General features: G+C 48.9%; 1 protein-coding gene across 1 annotated transcript; it reads right to left on the bottom strand.

Moving 5' to 3' along the window:
* Positions 1-178: 178 nt before the first annotated feature.
* LOC142312593 (killer cell lectin-like receptor subfamily B member 1B allele B) lies at positions 179-15,379 on the bottom strand. Its single transcript, XM_075351585.1, has 7 exons — positions 15,367-15,379; positions 14,624-14,719; positions 14,112-14,213; positions 7,868-7,942; positions 5,438-5,586; positions 421-533; positions 179-299 (listed from the first exon to the last, which is right to left on the bottom strand). Exons 1-7 carry the CDS (start codon positions 15,377-15,379, stop codon positions 179-181), a joined length of 669 nt encoding a protein of 222 aa, XP_075207700.1.
* Positions 15,380-21,554: the final 6,175 nt, after the last annotated feature.

The raw sequence follows: 21,554 nt of genomic DNA, 5'->3' as shown, positions 1-21,554 counted from the left end.
TTATTAGTTTCTTATATTTGGGACCTTATAAAACTGTGAGAGAAGATCCGGTGTGTAATAGTTATATCCTGCAATATCCGCGGAGGCCCAGACTCCATAGTGTCGCCCATTCTCCAGCCGGCACCAAATATGTGGATGTTACAGGATACAAGTGACGTCCATTGTGACATTAGTGGCGTCAGATCCTCACGGCTTTCTTTACACAGATCCATCTGTTAGTAGAATTGCAGTGATCCTCATAATATCCAGATCCAGTCATTACTGCGCAGCCTCCTGATTCTTGTGTCTTTATTCGGAAGCTGAGGAACAAAAATAAAAAAGAAATGATGAGAAATCAGTGATTATAAGGAAGGTCCAGACCCCGGTGATCAGATGTATCCCAGTAATGGCCGGTGAGTGCTGGTGTCAGGAGTCACTTACAAGCTATGGGAATAATGTTCTCCATCCACCCATCTCCAGACGTCTCCATCACGGTGAAGTCCAATCCAATATGTGTCCTCTACCTGCTGTATCATAGATCTCTGTATAATCTCCTGTAACAAAGAAAAACGTCCATCATATCAGACAGCGGCGTACATACAAATTATGGGGCACCATAGTGTGGTTTTCTGTGCCTGGATCGCCACAAATAATAGTTACCCGTGTATTTCAATCTGTATAACATGTATTTCCAGCTATGGGGCCGATCATCTAGTCCTATATTATCCTTATATATGGGGCCGATCATCTAGTCCTATATTATCCTTATATATGGGGCCGGTCATCTAGTCCTATATTATCCTTATATATGGGGCCGGTCATCTAGTCCTATATTATCCTTATATATGGGGCCGATCATCTAGTCCTATATTATCCTTATATATGGGGCCAGTCATCTAGTCCTATATTATCCTTATATATGGGGCCGGTCATCTAGTCCTATATTATCCTTATATATGGGGCCGATCATCTAGTCCTATATTATCCTTATATATGGGGCCAGTCATCTAGTCCTATCTATATATATAATTGCCTTATTCTGTCTGTCTGTCTGTCTGTCTGTCATGCTTCAAAATTGTGTCCTTCCGGTGACATTGTGTCCTTACGGTGACACAAAGCTGATTGGCCGCTGGGCTCGCCATGGCCCCGCCCCCCCACATGGATTGACCGCTCGCCCAGGCTGCGCCCCCACACGGATTGGCCAGCCGCTCGCCCAGGCTCCGCCCCCCCACAGATTGGCCTCTCGCCCCGGCACCCTGCAGGCATTGGCAATTCGGCCACGCCACGCCCCGCCCCCCTCACGCAATGCACGCTAGCTCTGGCCCCGCCCCCCCCCCCGCGCATTCCCCGAACTGACACGGCTGTCATGGAGGTGAGTACTGTACTCCCTCCGTCCCCCGTCCCCCGCTCGCACGGGAGTGGTGTGGGCTCCCGTGCGAGCGGGGGACGGGATACGTTGGTAACCATGCCAGCATGGTTACAAGCGCATCAAGGTCCTGCAAAGGCGGAAGATCCAAACGCACACACATAACAGCACACACACACACACATAATAATAATAATAATTTTATTCATTTATATAGCGCTATTAATTCCATAGCACTTTACATACATTGGCAACATACACACACATCAGATCACACACACCTCACACACACCTCACACACACATCGCATCCACACACTCACAGCATCCGGAGATATCGCTTGCTTCTCGGCCTCGATACTGTGCTGTTGTGACCTTCCAGAACCTGACGGAGGATCACATGGCCAGAAGCATGTGGTATCTCCGGATGTTGTGACTGTGAGTGCGTATGTGCGATATCGTCAGTGTCTGTGTGTGTGAGTGTATGCGATCGGGTGTGTGTGAGTGTATGCGATCGGTCGGGTGTGTGTGAGTGTCGGGATCGGGTGTGTGAGTGTCGGCAGAGGAGCACGGCGTGCTGGAGGAGGCACGGAGCAGAGAGGCTGATCTTGGGGAAGGCTGGGAGGGGGACGCTGATGCTGGGGGAGACTGGGAGGGGAAGGCTGATGCTGAGGGAGGCTGAGAGGGGGAGGCTGGGAGGAAGGAGGCTGGGAGGAGAGAGGCTGATCCTGGAGAAGGCTGGGAAGGGGAGGCTGATGCTGAGGGAGGCTGGAAGGAGAGAGGCTGATGCTGGGGGAGGCTGGAAGGAGAGAGGCTGAGGCTGGGAGGAGAGAGGCTGATGCTGGGGAAGGCTGATGCTGAGGGAGGCTGGGAAGGGAAGGCTGATGCTGAGGGAGGCTGGGAGGAGAGAGGCTGATGCTGGGGAAGGCTGAGGCTGGGAGGGGAAGGCTGATGCTGAGGGAGGCTGGGAGGGGAAAGCTGATGCTGGGGAAGGCTGGGAGGACAGAGGCTGGGAGGAGAGAGGCTGATCCTGGGGAAGGCTGGGAGAGGGAGGTTGATGCTGAGGGAAGCTGGAAGGAGAGAGGCTGATGCTGGGGGAGGCTGAAGCTGGGGGAGGCTGGGAGGAGAGAGGCTGGGAGGAGAGAGGCTGATGCTGTGGAAGGCTGGGAAGAGAGAGGCTGATGCTGGGGACAGAGAGGAGAGGCTGATGCTGGGAGGAGAGAGGCTGATGCTGAGGGAGGCTGGGAGGGGGAGGCTGATGCTGGGGGAGGCTGGGACGAGGGAGGCTGGGAGGAGAGAGGCTGATGCTGGGGGAGGCTGATGCTGGGGGAGGCTGGAAGGAGAGAGGCTGATGCTGGTGGAGGCTGATGCTTGGGGAGGCTGATGCTGGGGGAGACTGGGAGGGGAAGGCTGATGCTGAGGGAGGCTGGGAGGGGGAGGCTGGGAGGAAGGAGGCTGGGAGAAGAGAGAGGCTGATCCTGTGGAAGGCTGGGAAGGGGAGGCTGATGCTGAGGGAGGCTGGAAGGAGAGAGGCTGATGCTGGGGGAGCCTGGAAGGAGAGAGGCTGAGGCTGGGAGGAGAGAGGCTGATGCTGGGGAAGGCTGATGCTGAGGGAGGCTGGGAGGGGAAAGCTGATGCTGGGGAAGGCTGGGAGGACGGAGGCTGGGAGGAGAGAGGTTGATCCTGGGGAAGGCTGGGAGAGGGAGGCTGATGCTGAGGGAGGCTGGAAGGAGAGAGGCTGATGATGGGGGAGGCTGGAAGGAGAGAGGCTGATGCTGGGGGAGGCTGATGCTGGGGGAGACTGGGAGGAGATAGGCTGGGAGGAGAGAGGCTGATGCTGGGGAAGGCTGGGAGGAGAGAGGCTGATGTTGGGGACAGAGAGGAGAGGCTGATGCTGGGAGGAGAGAGGCTGATGCTGGGAGGAGAGAGGCTGATGCTGGGAGGAGAGAGGCTGATGCTGGGAGGAGAGAAGCTGATGCTGGGGGAGGCTGGGAGGGGGAGGCTGATGCTGGGGGAGGCTGGGACGAAGGAGTCTGTCTGTCTGTCTTGCTCCAAAATTGTGTCCTTACGGTGACACAAAGCTGATTGGCCGCTGGGCTCGCCATGGCCCCGCCCCCCCACACGGATTGGCTGCTCGCCTCACCTCGGCTCCGCCCCCCCACGGATTGGTCGCTCGCCTCGGCCTGGCCCCGCCCTCCGCATGGATTGGCTGCTCGCCCCGGCCCTCCGCATGCCTCGCCAGACATAAACTTGCGATGCTGGGATCGTGACGGAGCCGGTGAGCGCTGGCAACATTATACACATCGGGTAACTAAGGTCCCTTAGTTACCCGATGTGTATCATAGTTACCAGCGTACACCGGCTCCCGGTACACATGTGCAGGGAGCCGGCATTATACTCCTCTCCCCCCAGGACTACTCCTCCTATTACAGTCCTCCTATTATACTCCTCTCTGAGTATAATAGGAGAACTATTATAGCATGGGGGATGTAGCACGACGGGGGGTGCGCAGCATGGGGGATGTAGCACGATGGGGAGTGCGCAGCATGGGGGATGTAGCACGATGGGGAGTGCGCAGCATGGGGGATGTAGCACGATGGGGAGTGCGCAGCATGGGGGATGTAGCACGATGGAGAGTGCGCAGCATGGGGGATGTAGCACGATGGGGAGTGCGCAGCATGGCGGATGGAGCACGATGAGGGGTGCGCAGCATGGGGGATGTAGCACGATGGGGAGTGCACAGCATGGGGGATGTAGCACGATGGGGAGTGCGCAGCATGGCGGATGGAGCACGATGGCGGGTGCGCAGCATGGCGGATGGAGCACGATGGGGAGTGCGCAGCATGGGGGATGGAGCACGATGGGGGGATGTAGCACGATGGGGGGTGCGCAGCATGGGGGATGTAGCACGATGGGGGGATGTAGCACGATGGGGGATGTAGCACGATGGGGGTGCGCAGCATGGGGGATGTAGCACGATGGGGAGTGCGCAGCATGGGGGATGTAGCACAATGGGGAGTGCGCAGCATGGGGGATGGGGCACAATGGGGGGTGCGCAGCATGGGGGATGGGGCATGATGGGGGGTGCGCAGCATGGGGGATGGAGCACGATGGGAGGTGCACACCTCCCCCCAACACACACACACACACACACACACACAACACACCACACACACACTGGGAACCACAAACACCGCCATACACAGACACCCACACACACAGACAACGCTACACACACACACAACACCCAACACACGAACACCGCGGCATACATAAATATACGCACATACCGCACAACACACACATTGCACAAAACATACCTCCCCCAAAACACACCACACCCACACAAACCGCGCAACACACACACAACGCTCCACAAACACGCAACACACGCAACACACATACAACACCGCTCTCACCCCCCGTCACACCCAGACAACACCCAGAACATGTACAGCGCCCTACACAAACACTTGGTAACTACACACAACAACATATATATATATATAACAAAAATCATACATTAACTACACAATACGTAAATTCTAGAATACCCGATGCGTAGAATCAGGCCACCTTCTAGTCCTTATATATGGGGCCGGTCATCTAGTCCTATATTATCCTTATATATGGAGCCGGTCATCTAGTCCTATATTATCCTTATATATGGGGCCGGTCATCTAGTCCTATATTATCCTTATATATGGGGCCGGTCATCTAGTCCTATATTATCCTTATATATGGGGCCGGTCATCTAGTCCTATATTATCCTTATATATGGGGCAGGTCATCTAGTCCTATATTATCCTTATATATGGGGCAGGTCATCTAGTCCTATATTATCCTTATATATGGGGCTGGTCATCTAGTCCTATATTATCCTTATATATGGGGCTGGTCATCTAGTCCTATAATATCCTTATATATGAGGCCTGTCATCTAGTCCTATATTATCCTTATATATGGGGCTGGTCATCTAGTCCTATATTATCCTTATATATGAGGCCTGTCATCTAGTCCTATATTATCCTTATATATTGGGCCGGTCATCTAGTCCTATATTATCCTGTATATAAGGACATAGACATCACACCTGCTGTTTCCGGTCCTTTATGACCAGTAGATCGGCTCCCATCATCTTACAATCCTCCCGGCTCTGGCTCCAGGTTCTTCCTGTTACATCTGAGTAGTGATAACACTGATCTCCATGTTTCTGCAAATGATGAGGACACAGAAGACAACCTGGAATAGCACAAAAAAATGTTAATTTTCTAAGTTTTTCTTATATAATTATATGCAGCAATATTAAAAACTACAATTACTGATCCTGACAGCTGAGACGTGATTATGAATTTTCATGTAATTTATTGAATTTAAAGGAATCTGTCATCAGGTTTTGCTTCCCCATCTAAGTGCATAATAATGTAGAAAGAGACCCCGATCACAGCGATGTGTCACTTATTTTGCAGGTTCCTGTAGTTTTGATAAATCCCTGTTTTCTCTGATGAAGATCTAGCATTTCTCTGCTGAGCTCTGTATAACACACCACTGATTGGCAGTTTTCTCTCTATGCACAATCAGTGGTGGGGTTATACAGAGCTCATGAATATAGAGGACTACATGGCAGCAGGTTTACTAGTCCTCTACTGATTATCTATTGCTCATAAAACTGTGATTTTATAAAAACTAAATCAAGCAGCCTAGCATTGCTGAAATCAGGGTCTCTTCTCCTACATTATGCTGCTTTCTCAATATGTGGCAAAAAAACTGCTGACAAATTCCCTTAAAATTGAAAATAAATGGGGGAATTAACTGTGTAGTGGCCGTTCCCAATATTGCAGCTCATCACTTATTTACTTGGGTGCGGGAGCCTTCAATGTAAATGATCAGTTTGTCAGTTAATGTGAATGTTTATGATTGGCCCCTGAGACAAGTACAGTGCTGGCCAAAAGTATTGGCACCCCTGCAATTCTGTCAGATAATACTCAGTTTCTTCTTGAAAATGATTGCAATCACAAATACTTTGGTATTATTATCTTCATTGCTTGCAGTGAAAAAACACAAAAGAGAATGAAACAAAAATCAAATCATTGATCATTTCACACAAAACTCCAAATATGGGCCAGACAAAAGTATTGGCACCCTTAGCCTAATACTTGGTTGTACAACCTTTAGCCAAAATAACTGTGAACAACCGCTTCCGGTCCCCATCAATGAGTTTCTTACAATGCTCTGCTGGAATTTCAGACCATTCTTCTTTGGCGAACTGCTCCAGGTCCCTGAGATTTGAAGGTGCCTTCTCCAAACGGCCATTGTGAGATCTCTCCACAGGTGTTCTATGGGGTTCAGGTCTGGACTCATTGCTGGCCACTATATTAGTCTCCAGTGCTTTCTATCAAACCATTTTCTAGTGCTTTTTGAAGTGTGTTTTGGATCATTGTCCTGCTGGAAGACCCATGACCTCTGAGGGAGACCCCGCTTTCTCACAATGGGCCCTACATTATGCTGCAAAATTTGTTGGTAGTCTTCAGACTTCATAATGCCATGCACACGGTCAAGCAGTGCAGTGCCAGAGCCAGCAAAGCAACCCCAAAACATCAGGGAACCTCCGCCATGTTTGACTGTAGGGACCGTGTTCTTTTCTTTGAATGCCTTTTTTTTTCCTGTAAACTCTATGTTGATGGCTTTTCCCAAAAAGCTCTACTTTTGTCTCATCTGACCAGAGAACATTCTTCCAAAATGTTTTAGGCTTTCTCAGGTAAGTTTTGGCAAACTCCAGCCTGGCTTTTTTATGTCTCGGGGTAAGAGGTGGGGTCTTCCTGGGTATCCTACCATACAGTACCTTTTCATTCAGACGCCGACGGATAGTACGGGTTGACACTGTTGTACCCTCGGACTGCAGGGCAGCTTGAACGTTTGGATGTTAGTCGAGGTTCTTTATCCACCATCCACACAATCTTGCATTGAAATCTCTCGTCAATTTTTCTTTTCCTTCCACATCTAGGGAGGTTAGCCACAGTGCCATGGGCTTTACACTTCTTGATGACACTGCGCACCGTAGACACAGGAACTTTCAGGTCTTTGGAGATGGACTTGTAGCCTTGAGATTGCTCATGCTTCCTCACAATTTGGATTCTCAAGTCCTCAGACAGTTCTTTGGTCTTCTTTCTTTTCTCCATGCTCAATGTGGTGCACACAAGGACACAGGACAGAGGTTGAGTCAACTTTAATCCATGTCACCTGCTGCAAGTGTGATTTATTATTGCCAGCACCTGTTAAGCATCACATGATTTTTCAAACAGTGCCAATACTTTTGTCCACCCTCTTTTTTATGTTTGGTGTGGAATTATATCCAATTTGGCTTTATGACAATTTTTTTTATTTGTTTTCATTGAAGACAAATTAAATGAAGATAATAATATCAAAGAATTTGTGATTGCAATCATTTTCAGGAAGAAACTGAGTATTATCTGACAGAATTGCAGGGGTGCCAATACTTTTGGCCAGCACTGTATTTACTTACCTGGAGAATTGTCAGTCTTGTAGGGACAGAGCTCCTGATATAATTTATTTCTGGATTTGTCTATGTGGTGATAAACTGAAAGAAAAAAGAAGACCTGAGCATGAATAGAATGTGAACGTCTGTCTACCGCCACATAAAGGTGTCACAAGTGAAGCTGTATTTTTATTTCATTCTTCTAAATCAATGCAAGTAAATACAGATAACTTTACAATATATTTTATTAAGGATAACCAGCATTTCCTAAACCTCTTCATAGATTCACAAATCTGTCTATAGATGGAAAATAGATATTAGATAATGAGGGAGGAGGAGGGATGACATTACACACACTGTGCGCTGTGAGAGGGGAAGAGGGATCACATTACATAGACTGTGCGCTGTGATAGGGGAGGAGGGATCACATTACATAGACTGTGCGCTGTGAGAGGGGAGGAGGAGGATCACATTACAGAGACTGTGTGCTGTGAGAGGGGAGGAGGAGGATGACATTACATACACTGTGTGCTATGAGAGGGGAGGACGAGGGATCACATTACATACTATATACTGTGAGAAGGGAGGAGTAGGGATCACATTACAGAGACTGTGCGCTTTGAGAGGGGAGGAGGAGGGATCACATTACACACACTGTGTGCTGTGTGAAGGGAGGAGGAGGGATCACATCACAGAGACTATACGCTGTGAGAGGGGAGAAGGACGGATCACATTACACACACTGTGCTGTGAGAGAGGAGGAGGAGGGATTACGATATAGAGACTGTGCAGTATGAGAAGGGAGGAGGAGGGATCACATTACAGAGACTGTGTGCTGTGAGAGAGGAGGAGGAGGGAACACATTACAGAGACTGTGCACTGTGAGAGGGGAAGAGAGGGATCACATTACAGAGACTGTGCACTGTGAGAGAGGAGGAGGAGGGATCACATTACAGAAACTGTGCACTGTGAGAGAGGAAGAGGGATTACATTACAGAGACTGTGCTGTAAGAGGGGAGGAGGAGGGATCACATTACAGAGACTGTGCACTGTGAGAGGGGAGGAGGGATCACATTACATAGACTGTGCGCTGTGAGAGGGGAGGAGGGTCACATTACAGAGACTGTGTGCTTTGAGAGGGTAGGAGGAGGGATCACATTACACACACTGTGTGCTGTGTGCAGGGAGGAGGAGGGATCACATCACAGAGACTATACGCTGTGAGAGGGGAGAAGGACGGATCACATTACACACACTGTGCTGTGAGAGAGGAGGAGGAGGGATTACGATATAGAGACTGTGCAGTATGAGAAGGGAGGAGGAGGGATCACATTACAGAGACTGTGAGCTGTGAGAGAGGAGGAGGAGGGAACACATTACAGAGACTGTGCACTGTGAGAGGGGAAGAGAGGGATCACATTACAGAGACTGTGCACTGTGAGAGGGGAGGAGGAGGGATCACATTACAGAGACTGTGCACTGTGAGAGAGGAGGAGGAGGGATCACATTACAGAGACTGTGCACTGTGAGAGAGGAAGAGGGATTACATTACAGAGACTGTGCTGTGAGAGGGGAGGAGGAGGGATCACATTACAGAGACTGTGCACTGTGAGAGGGGAGGAGGAGGGATTACATTACAGAGACTGTGTGCTATGAGAGGGGAGGAGGAGGGATCACATTACAGAGACTGTGCACTGTGAGAGGGGAGGAGGAGGGATCACATTACAGAGACTGTGCGCTGTGAGAGAGGTGGAAGAGGGATTACATTACAGAGACTGAGCGCTGTGAGAGAGGAGGAGGAGGGATTACATTACAGAGACTGTGCGCTGTGAGAGGGAAGGAGGAGGGATCACATTACAGAGACTGTGCACTGTGAGAGGAGAGGAGGAGGGATTACATTACAGAGAATGTGCGCTGTGAGAGGGGAGGAGGAGGGATCACATTACAGAGACTGTGCACTCTGAGAGGGAAGGAGGAGGGATCACATTACAGAGACTGTGCGCTGTGAGAGAGGTGGAAGAGGGATTACATTACAGAGACTGTGCGCTGTGAGAGAGAAGGAGGAGGGATTACATTACAGAGACTGTGCTGTGAGAGGGGAGGAGGGATCATATTACAGAGACTGTGCACTGTGAGAAAGGTGGAAGAGGTATTACATTACAGAGACTGTGCACTGTGAGAGAGGAGGAGGAGGAGGGATCACATTACAGAGACTGTGTGCTGTGAGAGGGGAGGAGGAGGGATCACATTACAGAGACTGTGCACTGTGACAGGGTAGGAGGGATCATATTACAGAGACTGTGCACTGTGAGAGGGGAGGAGAAGGGATCACATTACAGAGACTGTGCACTGTGACAGGGTAGGAGCAGGGATCACATTACAGAGACTGTGCACTGTGAGAGGGGAGGAGGAGGGATCACTTTACAAACACTGTGTGCTGTGTGAGGGGAGGAGGAGGGATCACATTACAGAGAATATACGCTGTGAGAGGGAAGAAGGAGGGATTACATTACACACACTGTGCTGTGAGAGAGGAGGAGGAGGGATCACATTACACACACTGTGCTGTGAGAAGGGAGGAGGAGGGATTACGATATAGAGACTGTGCAGTATGAGAGGGGAGGAGGAGGATGACATTACATACACTGTGTGCTGTGAGAGGGGAGGAGGAGGGATCACATTACAGAGACTATGCACTGTGAGAGAGGAGGAGGAGGGATCACATTACAGAGACTGTGCACTGTGAGAGGGGAGGAGGAGGGATTACATTATAGAGACTGTGCGCTGTGAGAGAGGTGGAAGAGGGATTACATTACAGACTGTGCACTGTGAGAGAGGAGGAGGAGGGATTACATTACAGAGACTGTGTGCTGTGATAGGGGAGGAGGGATCACATTACAGAGACTGTGCGCTGTGAGAGGGGAGGAGGGATCACATTACATAGACTGTGTGCTGTGAGAGGGGAGGAGGAGGATCACATTACAGAAACTGTGTGCTGTGAGAGGGGAGGAGGAGGATGACATTACATACACTGTGTGCTATGAGAGGGGAGGACGAGGGATCACATTACATACTATATGCTGTGAGAAGGGAGGAGTAGGGATCACATTACAGAGACTGTGCGCTTTGAGAGGGGAGGAGGAGGGATCACATTACACACACTGTGTGCTGTGTGAAGGGAGGAGGAGGGATCACATCACAGAGACTATACGCTGTGAGAGGGGAGAAGGACGGATCACATTACACACACTGTGCTGTGAGAGAGGAGGAGGAGGGATTACGATATAGAGACTGTGCAGTATGAGAAGGGAGGAGGAGGGATCACATTACAGAGACTGTGAGCTGTGAGAGAGGAGGAGGAGGGAACACATTACAGAGACTGTGCACTGTGAGAGGGGAAGAGAAGGATCACATTACAGAGACTGTGCACTGTGAGAGAGGAGGAGGAGGGATCACATTACAGAAACTGTGCACTGTGAGAGAGGAAGAGGGATTACATTACAGAGACTGTGCTGTAAGAGGGGAGGAGGAGGGATCACATTACAGAGACTGTGCACTGTGAGAGGGGAGGAGGGATCACATTACATAGACTGTGCGCTGTGAGAGGGGAGGAGGGTCACATTACAGAGACTGTGCGCTTTGAGAGGGGAGGAGGAGGGATCACATTACACACACTGTGTGCTGTGTGCAGGGAGGAGGAGGGATCACATCACAGAGACTATACGCTGTGAGAGGGGAGAAGGACGGATCACATTACACACACTGTGCTGTGAGAGAGGAGGAGGAGGGATTACGATATAGAGACTGTGCAGTATGAGAAGGGAGGAGGAGGGATCACATTACAGAGACTGTGAGCTGTGAGAGAGGAGGAGGAGGGAACACATTACAGAGACTGTGCACTGTGAGAGGGGAAGAGAGGGATCACATTACAGAGACTGTGCACTGTGAGAGGGGAGGAGGAGGGATCACATTACAGAGACTGTGCACTGTGAGAGAGGAGGAGGAGGGATCACATTACAGAGACTGTGCACTGTGAGAGAGGAAGAGGGATTACATTACAGAGACTGTGCTGTGAGAGGGGAGGAGGAGGGATCACATTACAGAGACTGTGCACTGTGAGAGGGGAGGAGGAGGGATTACATTACAGAGACTGTGCTATGAGAGGGGAGGAGGAGGGATCACATTACAGAGACTGTGCACTGTGAGAGGGGAGGAGGAGGGATCACATTACAGAGACTGTGCGCTGTGAGAGAGGTGGAAGAGGGATTACATTACAGAGACTGAGCGCTGTGAGAGAGGAGGAGGAGGGATTACATTACAGAGACTGTGCGCTGTGAGAGGGAAGGAGGAGGGATCACATTACAGAGACTGTGCACTGTGAGAGGAGAGGAGGAGGGATTACATTACAGAGAATGTGCGCTGTGAGAGGGGAGGAGGAGGGATCACATTACAGAGACTGTGCACTCTGAGAGGGAAGGAGGAGGGATCACATTACAGAGACTGTGCGCTGTGAGAGAGGTGGAAGAGGGATTACATTACAGAGACTGTGCGCTGTGAGAGAGAAGGAGGAGGGATTACATTACAGAGACTGTGCTGTGAGAGGGGAGGAGGGATCATATTACAGAGACTGTGCACTGTGAGAAAGGTGGAAGAGGTATTACATTACAGAGACTGTGCACTGTGAGAGAGGAGGAGGAGGGATCACATTACAGAGACTGTGTGCTGTGAGAGAGGAGGAGGGATCATATTACAGAGACTGTGCACTGTGAGAGGGGAGGAGGAGGGATCACATTACAGAGACTGTGCACTGTGACAGGGTAGGAGGGATCATATTACAGAGACTGTGCACTGTGAGAGGGGAGGAGAAGGGATCACATTACAGAGACTGTGCACTGTGACAGGGTAGGAGCAGGGATCACATTACAGAGACTGTGCACTGTGAGAGGGGAGGAGGAGGGATCACTTTACAAACACTGTGTGCTGTGTGAGGGGAGGAGGAGGGATCACATTACAGAGAATATACGCTGTGAGAGGGAAGAAGGAGGGATTACATTACACACACTGTGCTGTGAGAGAGGAGGAGGAGGGATCACATTACACACACTGTGCTGTGAGAAGGGAGGAGGAGGGATTACGATATAGAGACTGTGCAGTATGAGAGGGGAGGAGGAGGATGACATTACATACACTGTGTGCTGTGAGAGGGGAGGAGGAGGGATCACATTACAGAGACTATGCACTGTGAGAGAGGAGGAGGAGGGATCACATTACAGAGACTGTGCACTGTGAGAGGGGAGGAGGAGGGATTACATTATAGAGACTGTGCGCTGTGAGAGAGGTGGAAGAGGGATTACATTACAGACTGTGCACTGTGAGAGAGGAGGAGGAGGGATTACATTACAGAGACTGTGTGCTGTGAGAGGGGAGGAGGGATCATATTACAGAGACTGTGCACTATGAGAGAGGTGGAAGAGGGATTACATTACAGAGACTGTGCACTGTGAGAGAGGAGGAGGAGGGATCACATTACAGAGACTGTGCACTGTGAGAGAGGAGGAGGAGGGATCACATTACAGAGACTGTGCGCTGTGAGAGAGGAGGAGGAGGGATCACATTACAGAGACTGTGCACTGTGAGAGAGGAGGAGGAGGGATCACATTACAGAGACTGTGCACTGTGAGAGAGGAGGAGGAGGGATCACATTACAGAGACTGTGCACTGTGAGAGAGGAGGAGGAGGGATCACATTACAGAGACTGTGCACTGAGAGAGGAGCAGGAGGGATCACATTACAGAGACTGTGCACTGTGAGAGAGGAGGAGGAGGGATCACATTACAGAGACTGTGCACTATGAGAGGGGAGGAGGAGGGATCACATTACAGAGACTATGCACTGAGAGAGGAGCAGGAGGGATCACATTACAGAGACTGTGCACTGTGAGAGAGGAGGAGGAGGGATCACATTACAGAGACTGTGCACTATGAGAGGGGAGGAGGAGGGATCACATTACAGAGACTGTGCGCTGTGAGAGAGGAGGAGGAGGGATTACATTACAGAGACTGTGTGCTGTGAGAGGGGAGGAGGGATCATATTACAGAGACTGTGCGCTGTGAGAGGGGAGGAGGAGGGATCACATTACAGAGACTGTGCACTGTGAGAGGGGAGGAGGAGGGATCACATTACACACACTGTGTGCTGTGAGCGGGGACAGAGAGGAGAGGAGCAGCAGGGGAGACCCCGGTATGAATAGAGAATGACATCTTATACTTACCTGTGAACTTGTTGATACTGATCAAACACAGCTCCTCATTTGGAAAGCGCTCGAATTCGGAAAAGGAAGACTCACAAATCTGATAATCTCCCCTCCTATAAACTAGAAAAAAACATAGACACTGGCAGTGTAGCTTGGAGCCAGACAGATATTGTAATATATAAATATAAAAATATATAAGATAAATGTATGGAGGGCAAGTTACATGTACATCATGTACAGGAGAGTGAAAGCTGCTGCTCTAGAGTAAGTGCATAGTCCGAGGAGTGGAGGACACGTGATATCTGGGACTGGGGTCAGGTCCCAGGGTTTATCTATAAGTGCAGGGGGCACAATCATATACTGTCCTGAAGACGAGGGGGCCCAAAAATATCCCTTTGCCCCATATACTGTAAATAATATAACTATAAGCCCTGTGATATGTGATAGTTGGACCCTGTTGGATATTTGGTATTGCGGCTCACAAGCTACAAGTTATGTCAGTATCAGGCCCTATAAGAAATGTCACTTACCAAGAGCTTCAATAATGCGGAGGAGAATAATGATGACTCCTAAGAGGACAGTAATAATCGCACCTTTCCAGGACGGCGTCCAGACCCTCCGCTCATCTGTGAGGATAGAACTGATTAGTCATCTTCACAAAAGAAAAAAGTGTTTTTTTGTTTTTTTTAATTTTTACTTAAAAAATTGCATTCTGATGAATAAATCATATTATTTGTTTATTGTAAAATTGCAAGTCCGATAAATGTTCACTTGTTATAATTTTTATTTTAAATTTAAAAAATTTGTAAAATTGTGAATTAATTAAACTAAGAAAAATGATTTTGCTCCTCGTATTATCAAAAGAATAAATCTCATAAATCTTTATTAATTACGCTATTTAAGTCTAATTAATTTTCTCTAATTAAATCTGAATTCGCCTGTTGTTCACAAACTTTACATTACTCTGTAATAAACATCTACATTATATCTTCCTTAGCATGTATCTGACACTGATTAGGTTTCATGTGGATTTCTTTTATGATATACAGAGTTATTTTACTTTTCACATTTATTTCTTGTGGTTAATAAATCTTATAACTTTGTGTTGCTCAAATAAAATCATCCTAAATCTCCTTAATTTGTCCTGATTAAATATTGGATTTTACGCCCTTCACAAACATGTAAAATGCTTTCTAACGTCGACTAACTATGAATTTATCTTTTATGATGAATTTCTTTCTATTTTCCTGATGAATAAATTCCATTTTCTTACCTTTTGCCTCCATGTATTTAGCAGCACAATGTAATTCTCTGCTGTATCTGGTGTCGCCCTCCTCGGAGTGCACCGACTGTGGTCTATCGGTCAGTGCGCACACTGTCGGAGAACATGATGTTACACAGGATATTTGTGCCGTGGTTGATGACCAAGTTCCGTCCTGTCAGAGCAGTGAGGCTCACTGACCTCAAGTTTTAAAATCACTAGATAGTCCGAAAATTAAGTTCTATTTAACCCATTGTAGTCCAAGGGTATCTGCACCTCAACGTCTTTTTTCCCTTTGGTGTGAGTCATATGAATTTTTAACAAACTAAAATTGAAGCTAAAATTCCTATAATGTGAAGGATATTCTTTTTCACGAATTTAGTCAAAAACACAACATAATTTAATTGTCTTCGTATGGATAGAAATTTTTAGTGAAGCAGCAAAGGCAGATACGTCAGTGCTGTAAAAAAAATCATAGGTGGAGAAACTGTATAGTATGTTTTAGGGTAACCTATATTCCATCCATAATAATACTGAGGACATGTAACGCCCATGTAAGAGGCATTTGTCTTATGCTGGATGTTCTCCTCTGGTGCAGATGAGTTTAGGCCTTTTGGAAGGTTGATGGGTTTTTTTGCATTGGAACAACCAAATATATTGATATGGAATTAGAGGGGCTCAGGAGAGCAAAGAACTTGTTATCTTTGATGACTGTACATATAGATCAACGATAACAGCAAATACTGTAAATAGTAAGAGCAGGAGGCGTCTTCTTTGCCTGGTCCTGGGTCTGCTCTGCACAGCAGATCTCTGTGATGTTGTTTATGATCTCATTAACCTCCCTACTAATGACATGCTCCAAGGCTCAAAATAAGAGTTTCTGTTCGGAGGTGTCACCATGAGACGATAGGTGACGTTATTTTTTTTTTTTATAAGATTACCTGTTATCTAACATCATCACGTAGACTGAGAAAGGACATGCTTAAAGGGTTTGTCCAACACTAAATAATTGATGACCTATTTCTGCCGATCAATGAGGTTGATGAAAGTTGGACTCCTACTGATCAGTTCATCAATTGTTTAGTCCCCCTTATTCCTATCATACCAATCATTTTTATCAATTTCTATATGTGATTGTCTTTTTTCTTCATCATCGTCTCCATGCAGGATTTTTTTGGTAGGATTAATTTAGGCTTTTACAATTTTACAAAAAATCCAAAAATATAAAGCTGCACACTGAAATGCTAATAATGAATATGGGAACTCTGGTATTGCATTACTGCAATTGGAATATTTTAAAAAAGAGATATATTTAGCTTATGTATTGGCCAATTCATGTCAGCCCGGTCACCACAGCAAGGTAATCTCTGTATACCGGGAACGAAACTGGGTTAAAAATCTCCATGTCTAGGCAGCTTAATTCCAGCTATAAAGGGGAATGAACACAGCCTGGTTATAGGGCGGAATGCTCAATCAGAAAGAGATGCATTACAAATATATATTAAAAAGACTAACCCGCACATCCAACAGGTGTGAACAGGTGTCAGCTGAAAAACACGTTTCTTTCTGATTGAGCATTCCGCCCTATAACCAGGCAGTGTTCACTTCCCTTTATCGCTGGAATCTAGCTGCCCAGGCATGGAGGTTTTAACCCAGTTAGTGGCATTTCAAGTTAGGTTTTTAGTCTAGCTGCCCAGACATTGAGGTTTTTAAACCAGATAGTGGCATTTCAGGTTAGGTTCCCAGTACCCAGAGATTACCTTGCCGTGGTGACCGGGCTCACATACATTGGCCAATACATAAGCTAAATTTCTCTCTTTTTTCAAATATTTCTATATCAGTAATGCAATACCAGAGTTCCCTTATTCATTGTTAGCATTTCAGTGTGCAGCTGTATGTATTTTGTAGTTATAATTAGTGATGAGCGAGCATGCTTGTAACTACTCGGTACTCGCACGAGTATCGCTGTACTCGGGCTGCTCGGCGGGGACCGAGTAATCTCGCGATACTCGTGCTGTACTCGTGGTCTTCATTTCTGCATGTTGGCGCTCTTTTTAGAGCCAGCCCTCATGCAGGGATTGGCTGGCAGACCACTGCAATGCCACAGCCCTGTTAGTTGTGGAATTGCAGTGATTGGCCGGCCTGCACAGCGTGACCGAGCCTTTATATCGGCCGGCGCGCTGTGCTCTGCTCACAGCTATCCAGACTGTCAGTGCAGGGAGAGTGTCGCTGATTCAGGGAAAGCTTTGCGGCCCTTTATAGCTTTTTCAGTTGCAGGGCTGCAAACAGTGTGACCAAAAGTCCTTCTCAGGACTATTCTAGTTGTATACAGGCAGGCAGGGTATAGCCAGGTCGGAGTACAGTAGCAGAGTCCTTCTCAGGACTATTGTTGCTATATATAGGCAGGGTATAGCCAGGTCTGAATACAGGCTAGTGACCAAAAGAGTCCTTGTCAGGACTATTGTACCAGTATACAGGCAGGCAGGCAGGCAGGGTAGTGGTGACCGTATACCAGCCTTCATCATATCTGGGGCTGGTGTACACAGTGTAAAACAGTCCAGATAGTGTCTGACTTGTCTGTAATTGTCGCTCCCCAAAAAAACCTGTTAGGTTCTTATTGCGTCCGTGCTTGGTTTTTAAAACCGCACGTGTGTGCCTGTCGGTGGCAGCGTACAGGTGCACTTGTGTGCAATTTCCACAAACTTTGATATAACGCACAAGTAGTGAATATACACGTCAGCAGTGCACAGCATTGCAAAATGCGCAAGGGTATTGGCAAGGAACAAGGAAGTGGACGTGATGGTGGTGCAGGCAGAGGCCGAGGTCGTGGGCAAGCTCTAATTTCGCCACAACAAAGGGCCACATCTAGTCGCTCGCACGTCCTGTCCCAAATTCTTGGGGACCACAGCAGTACACCGCTCTTGAACCAAGACCAGTGTCAACAGGTTGTTAGTTGGATAGCAGATAATGCTTCCAGTCAGATTGGCACCACCACAAACACTCTGTCTTCCACACGGTCAAGTGTCAGTAGCCGTGATACTGCACCGCACATTTCTGAACCTGATCCTCCTTCCTACCACCAGGCTGAGTACACGTCCTCCTCGGACATTAATGATCCCACACTTGGACACTCGGAAGAGCTGTTCACGTTTCCATTCACACATTCTGGCCTCTCGCCACCTCATATTGAAGTGGGTCATGAGGAGATCGTCTGTACAGATGGCCAAATATTTGAGCAGCCACGTTCTCACGAAGTTGGCAACGTGTCTCAACAAGTGGTGGACGATGATGAGACACAATTGTCAGCAAGTCAGGAGGAGGAGCAGGGTGCGGAAGAGGAAGACGACGTGGTGGATGATCCAGTAACTGACCCAACCTGGCAGGAGGATATGCAGAGCGAGGACAGCAGTGCACAGGGGGAGGGAGGCGTAGCATCACAACAGGCAGTAAGAAGCAGGGTGGTAGCCCCAGGCAGAAGTCAGGCAACCGTTCCCCGGAACAACACGACGACACAAGGTGCCTGTACAAATGTTAGGTCTTCCCGAGTCTGGCAGTTTTTTAAGTTGGATCCAGATGATTCAAAAAAGGCCATTTGCAACACCTGCCGTGCCAGCATCAGCAGGGGTACCAAAACTAGCAGCCTGACCACCACCAGCATGATCAGGCACATGTCAGCCAAGCACCCGACTTTGTGGGAAGTACAACAGAGTCGAGGAGCAGTGCTTGCTGATGTCACTGTTACGTCTTCGCTGGTTGTGCATGCGAGCCAATCCCCTGTCCATGCTGCCTGCGAACAAGCCTCCTCCACTCCTGCACCTGCAGTTGCCTACGCAGAAAGAACACCATCATCAAGCACGTCTTTGTCCCAGCGCAGCGTTCAGTTATCCATTCAGCAAACCTTTGAACGCAGGCGCAAATACACTGCCAACACCCCACATGCCACAGTTCTAAATGCTAACATTTCGCGACTGCTTGCGCTGGAAATGTTGCCTTTTAGGCTGGTGGAGACAGAAGCATTCCGTGACCTGATGGCGGCAGCTGTCCCACGTTACTCGGTCCCCAGCCGCCACTATTTCTCCCGGTGTGCCGTCCCCGCGTTGCATAACCACGTGTCACAAAACATCACACGTGCCCTGAACAACGCTGTTTCACCCAAGGTCCACCTAACCACAGACACGTGGACAAGTGCTTGTGGGCAAGGCCGCTACATCTCGTTGACGGCACACTGGGTTAATATTGTGGAAGCTGGGACCCAGTCTGAGCGAGGGACGGAACACGTCCTTCCCACACCAAGGTTTGCAGGCCCTACCTCAGTCAGTGTTTCACCCACACTCTACAGCTCCGGAATGTCATGCTCTTCAGCCTCCTCCTCCTCCTGCGCATCCTCATCCACTGTACCCTCCACACCAGTCACAAGCTGGAAGCACTGCAGCACTGCCTCGGCAAAGCGGCAACAGGCTGTGCTGAAGCTAATCTGCATAGGTGACAAACCCCACAATGCAGAAGAGCTGTGGACAGCTCTGAAACAGCAGGCAGATCACTGGCTCACACCTCTGAACCTAAAGCCAGGAAAGGTCGTGTGTGACAATGGCCGGAACCTGGTGGCGGCTTTGAGGCGAGGCCAGCTGACACATGTTCCATGCGTGGCCCATGTGCTCAACCTCGTGGTTCAGCGGTTTCTAAAGTCATACCCAGAGCTGTCTGATCTGCTGGTAAAAGTTCGCCGCCTGTCTGCACATTTTCGAAAGTCACCTACTGCTTCAGCCGGCCTTGCCGGCTTTCAGCGCCGTTTGCATCTTCCGGCTCACAGACTGGTGTGTGATGTCCCCACGCGTTGGAATTCAACTCTGCACATGTTGGTCAGGATATGTGAGCAGAAGAGGGCAGTTGTTGAGTACCTGCATCACCTAAGCCGTCGGGAAATGGGTCAAACTCCACACATAACACCTGAGGAGTGGAGATGGATGTCAGACCTATGTACCATCCTCCAAAACTTTGAGGACTCCACCAAGATGGTGAGTGGTGATGACGCCATTATTAGCGTCACCATACCGCTACTCTGCCTTCTAAAACGGTCTCTGCTGAAAAACAAACATGATGCATTGCAGGCGGAGCGCGATGAGTTGCAGCAAGAAACAGTAGTGGGTGTGGGTGATAACGCACAGCCCAGCCTCGTCTCATCACAACGTGCAGTGGAGGACTATGACGAGGAGGAGGATGAAGACATGGAGCAACTCTCCGGCCAAATTGAGGATATGACATGCACACCAGTCATATCCTCGGTTCAGCGTGGCTGGCCAGAGGACAGGGTAGATGAGGAGGAGGAGGAGGAGGAGGAGGAGGAGGACAGCATGTTCAGTCATCTTGTTGGTCAGGCTACTGAAGTCCTGGCTGTTAAGAGTCTGGCGCACATGGCTGACTTTATGTTAAGCTGCCTGTCTCGTGACCCTCGCGTTAAGAACATCTTGGCCGACAATCATTACTGGTTGGTAACACTGTTAGACCCACGCTACAAGGAGAACTTTTTGTCTCTTATTCCCGTGGAGGAGAGGTCAACCAAAATGCAGCAGTTCCGGAAGGCCATAGTCACGGAAGTAGGCAAAGCATTCCCCTCACAAAACGCTAGCGGCATAGGTCAGGAATCAGTGGACAACCGAGGCGTACAGCCGAGAGAGGCACAAGTCCAATCCGCCAGAGGTAGGGGAACAGTCTTTAAGATGTGGGACAGTTTTCTCAGCCCCTCACGTACCACAGCCCCTGAGGTGCGGGGTAGTGCCACAAGAAATCCTAAGTTTGCCCAGATGCTGAAGGAGTACCTTGCAGATCGAACAACTGTACTCCGACATTCCTCTGTGCCTTACAATTATTGGGTATCCAAGCTGGACACGTGGCATGAATTGGCTCTCTACGCCTTGGAAGTCCTGGCCTGCCCTGCTGCTAGCGTTTTGTCAGAGCGTGTTTTTAGTGCCGCAGGTGGAATCATTACAGATAAACGCACCCGCCTGTCAACTGAAAATGCTGACAGGCTGACTCTGATCAAGATGAACAAGGGTTGGATTGGGCCAGACTTCACCACACCACCAGCAAATGAGAGCGGAATTTAAAGTTTGCCATGTACCTCCACTCACCCATGGGTACACACTTCTGGACTTTGGATAATCGCTGGACTGCTCCTCCTTCTCCTCATGCGCCACCATGAT

Source organism: Anomaloglossus baeobatrachus, chromosome 5 (genome assembly GCF_048569485.1).
Source record: "Anomaloglossus baeobatrachus isolate aAnoBae1 chromosome 5, aAnoBae1.hap1, whole genome shotgun sequence".
NCBI classification, from domain to species: domain Eukaryota; kingdom Metazoa; phylum Chordata; class Amphibia; order Anura; family Aromobatidae; genus Anomaloglossus; species Anomaloglossus baeobatrachus.
This window is presented reverse-complemented; position numbering and strand designations above follow the sequence as displayed.